The sequence below is a fragment of the Cariama cristata genome, unplaced genomic scaffold (genome assembly GCF_000690535.1).
Source record: "Cariama cristata isolate BGI_N322 unplaced genomic scaffold, ASM69053v1 scaffold7977, whole genome shotgun sequence".
NCBI classification, from domain to species: Eukaryota; Metazoa; Chordata; class Aves; order Cariamiformes; family Cariamidae; genus Cariama; species Cariama cristata.
The window spans coordinates 1-3,011 of record NW_009628291.1 but is presented as its reverse complement, the minus strand read 5'-3'; the positions used below and the strand labels follow the sequence as shown (position 1 = coordinate 3,011).

The following is a 3,011-nucleotide window of genomic DNA, read 5'->3' as shown; positions in this document are numbered from 1 at the left end:
CACTGAAAGGGACACAACTCCCTTCCCCTCCTCTGCCTAATTAGAGAGCCTGTTCTTCAGTGAGTTCACAACCATGCAGCATCCAAAGTTTAAAAACTCCATACTGAGCATGTTCTGATCTTACAGGTAATTAATAGCTCAAGTTGTTAGTAACGGTGTTGCTGGAAGTATAGTTATTTTAATAACTTAACCCAGAAGTATTCCATTCTAGAATACTTTTTTCAAGTAAAATAAGCAGCAATGACTTCACCATCAAATGAAGACACACTTACTTCAAAGTTAAGGGTAATAATATAAATGAATTGTCAAAGCAACTAAGACTACATGGTAGTTTATCTGTAAGACAACTGGCTGCAGTACCCTCAAGCTGAATCCACTTGGTTTTGCTACTGTAGAATTATCAAGAACCATTTTACCTACCTAAAGCTCTGTTGGAAAAACTTTCAAGATGCTTAGACAGTACCAGACAATCACAAATAGTGTGCTGATTAGTACATCACATTAAAGGACATGTACTTGTGATGTGTTCAGTGTACTGAAAACAACAGAAAAAAGTTCATTAAATATATTAATTTATTTCATGATTTCAGTTTTAGTTCAATTGAACAGAGCAGACAACTTTTTGCTTTGTGATGATACAGGGAGTTTTTGAAGCACTCTATTTCCATATTCTACAGAGTATGTTTGAAAAAAATCAGATTATATGGTTGAAACCATATGATTGTATAATTTGTCAGTGAAGAGGCTGCAGGAACTCAGCCTGGTGCTTTCATATAGTTTATATTTTCAGACAGGTTTTTCACTTAATATATTAAAAAAATACAGCTTTAGAAGAAAACAAATATTTTAATTCATGTTATAAATGTCATCATGCTGTTGGGTAGAAACATCACTTGGTACAATAGGTATTTCTGAAGATATAGACCACCTAACTCTTGTCTCTAGACAAGATGTTTTACCTGAAATTTGAAGTATAATATATACACAAGTTCCAATACAAATGTTGGAGGAATCTTCATACAAAATGTAGCTGTGATGTAGTGGACAATTTTTAAATTAATGCATCCTCATCTCAACCAGATGTTACTCAAATTTTGTTCTGTTTCCCTAGGAAATATTTTGTTGTCCATTACATCACAATAGCATATTTTAAAAAAAGTTGATTGAGAACAATTGAACTTCATTATGATGTTAGGTTTTAGACATATTTCTTGATTTCATCGTAAAGTACTAATACAAAAGCTCCGCCCATGCCTCTCAACACATTCGACCAGGCACCTTTGAAGAATGCTTTGGATCCTTCATCTTTAGCTATCTTCTTCCAGCAATCAATTGTGCCCTTGTACATAATATCAGCTGTGGAAACAGACATAAAGGTCAGAAGGCTTGAAGTTATACAGCAGGTCTGTTTCAACTTTCATATATTTAAAACAACAACAAATAAGCAAAGTATAGCCAAGAATTTATAATTAAGTAATCAATTAATGAAAAGTAATTTTAATTCTCCACATGGAAATCAAAGCACATCAGTTCTCAGCCTCTTAAGTGAAGATGACAGAAATACCCAGCAATGTGCTTGCCATAGCTTTTTTTTTTTTAAGGATTCCAATAAGAAGGTCATTAGTTTTTCATAAAATTGCCCAGCATCTCCCATCATATCTCAATAAAGAGAGACTTTCTGCTGCCAGAACACCATAGGAGCACTTCTTACCTCCCTTTCGGCCAGACTGCATCATCATCCTACGTCGCACAGTATCAAAAGGGTAAGAGACCAACCCTGCTACTGCGGTGACGGTCTGGGCAATCATCCAGCTCACTACGATATGCACGTTCTTTGGATCGGGCAACATACCTGTCATCAAGAACAAATGAGCAGAGTCAATACAGAGGGAAAGGGTTGTGGGAAAGATGGGTGTGGAAGGAACAATCGCCCACCAACCCCAGGAGTCACTCAATCAAGCCTGCAACTTCTCCCTTCATCCATATTTGACTATTAACAGGTACCATGAGTGAAACAAGTCTGTATGACTGTTGGATTTTGGGATTTAAGCCCTCTTCATGCTCCCCGACCAAAAGGTCTCTCCTGCAAAACCCTCCCAGGCTCATGTCATGAGCTGCAATGAGTAATAAGCTATCATACAAGCCCATCTGTATAAGCCTTAATACAGAGAAAGAAACTGGAAAGTGTCTGAAAACACGCTGTAGATCCCAGAGTGCTGCTCAGAGCAGCAAGTTGAGGGACACAGGAATGCATTTCAGAAACACTCGTGCGTATTCTAGCACTAAGAGGGACACAGGAATGCATTTCAGAAACACCCGTGTGTATTCTAGCACTAGCACCCTGAACTGGTGCCAAGACAAGCCTTGCTTGTCCTTGTACTGCCAAGTGCCCTCACTGGACGGATCTTCCCTTGCAGTCGCTTCTCCATGCACTTCTTACCCTTGGCCGTGTCGTAAACCCCAAAATAGGCTGCTCTGTAGATGATGATGCCCTGGACAGACACATTGAATCCTTGGTACAGGCCCTTCACACCATCAGACTTGAAGATCTTGATGATACAATCACCCAGCCCAGTGAACTCCCTCTCGCTGACTCCTTTGCCCACATCAGCCGCCAGCCGGGTCCTGGCGAAATCCAGTGGGTAGACAAAGCAGAGGGAGGTGGCTCCCGCAGCACCTCCAGACGCCAGGTTCCCTGCAAAGTAGCGCCAGAACTGCTTGTGCCTGTCCACTCCCCCCAGGAAGATCTGCTTGTACTTGTCCTTGAAGGCAAAGTTGAGGGCCTGGGTGGGGAAGTACCGGATGACGTTGGCTAGGTTGCCTCTCCAGAAGGAGATGATGCCTTGCTCCTTGGGGATGCGGACTATGCAGTCGATGATGCCCTTGTACTGCTTCTCCGCCGTGATCTGTTTGCTGGCATGCTGGACCTGTAGGGAGAAGAAGGTTGAGGGGTGGGAGGGCAGGGAAGAGGGACATTGCTGGGGTGACCTCGCACGGCGGCCCGTTGAAGG

At 41.7% G+C, this 3,011-nt stretch overlaps 1 protein-coding gene across 1 annotated transcript; it reads right to left on the bottom strand.

The window, feature by feature from the left end:
- Positions 1-901: 901 nt before the first annotated feature.
- On the bottom strand, positions 902-3,006 carry LOC104156612 (ADP/ATP translocase 1-like; the record flags this gene model as incomplete). The annotated part of the gene is given in 4 exon segments (XM_009704749.1): positions 902-1,356; positions 1,712-1,852; positions 2,441-2,966; positions 2,968-3,006. Coding segments are annotated over 4 exon segments (864 nt in total), but the record flags the coding sequence as incomplete, so codon positions are not given.
- Between the last annotated feature and the right edge of the window lie 5 nt (positions 3,007-3,011).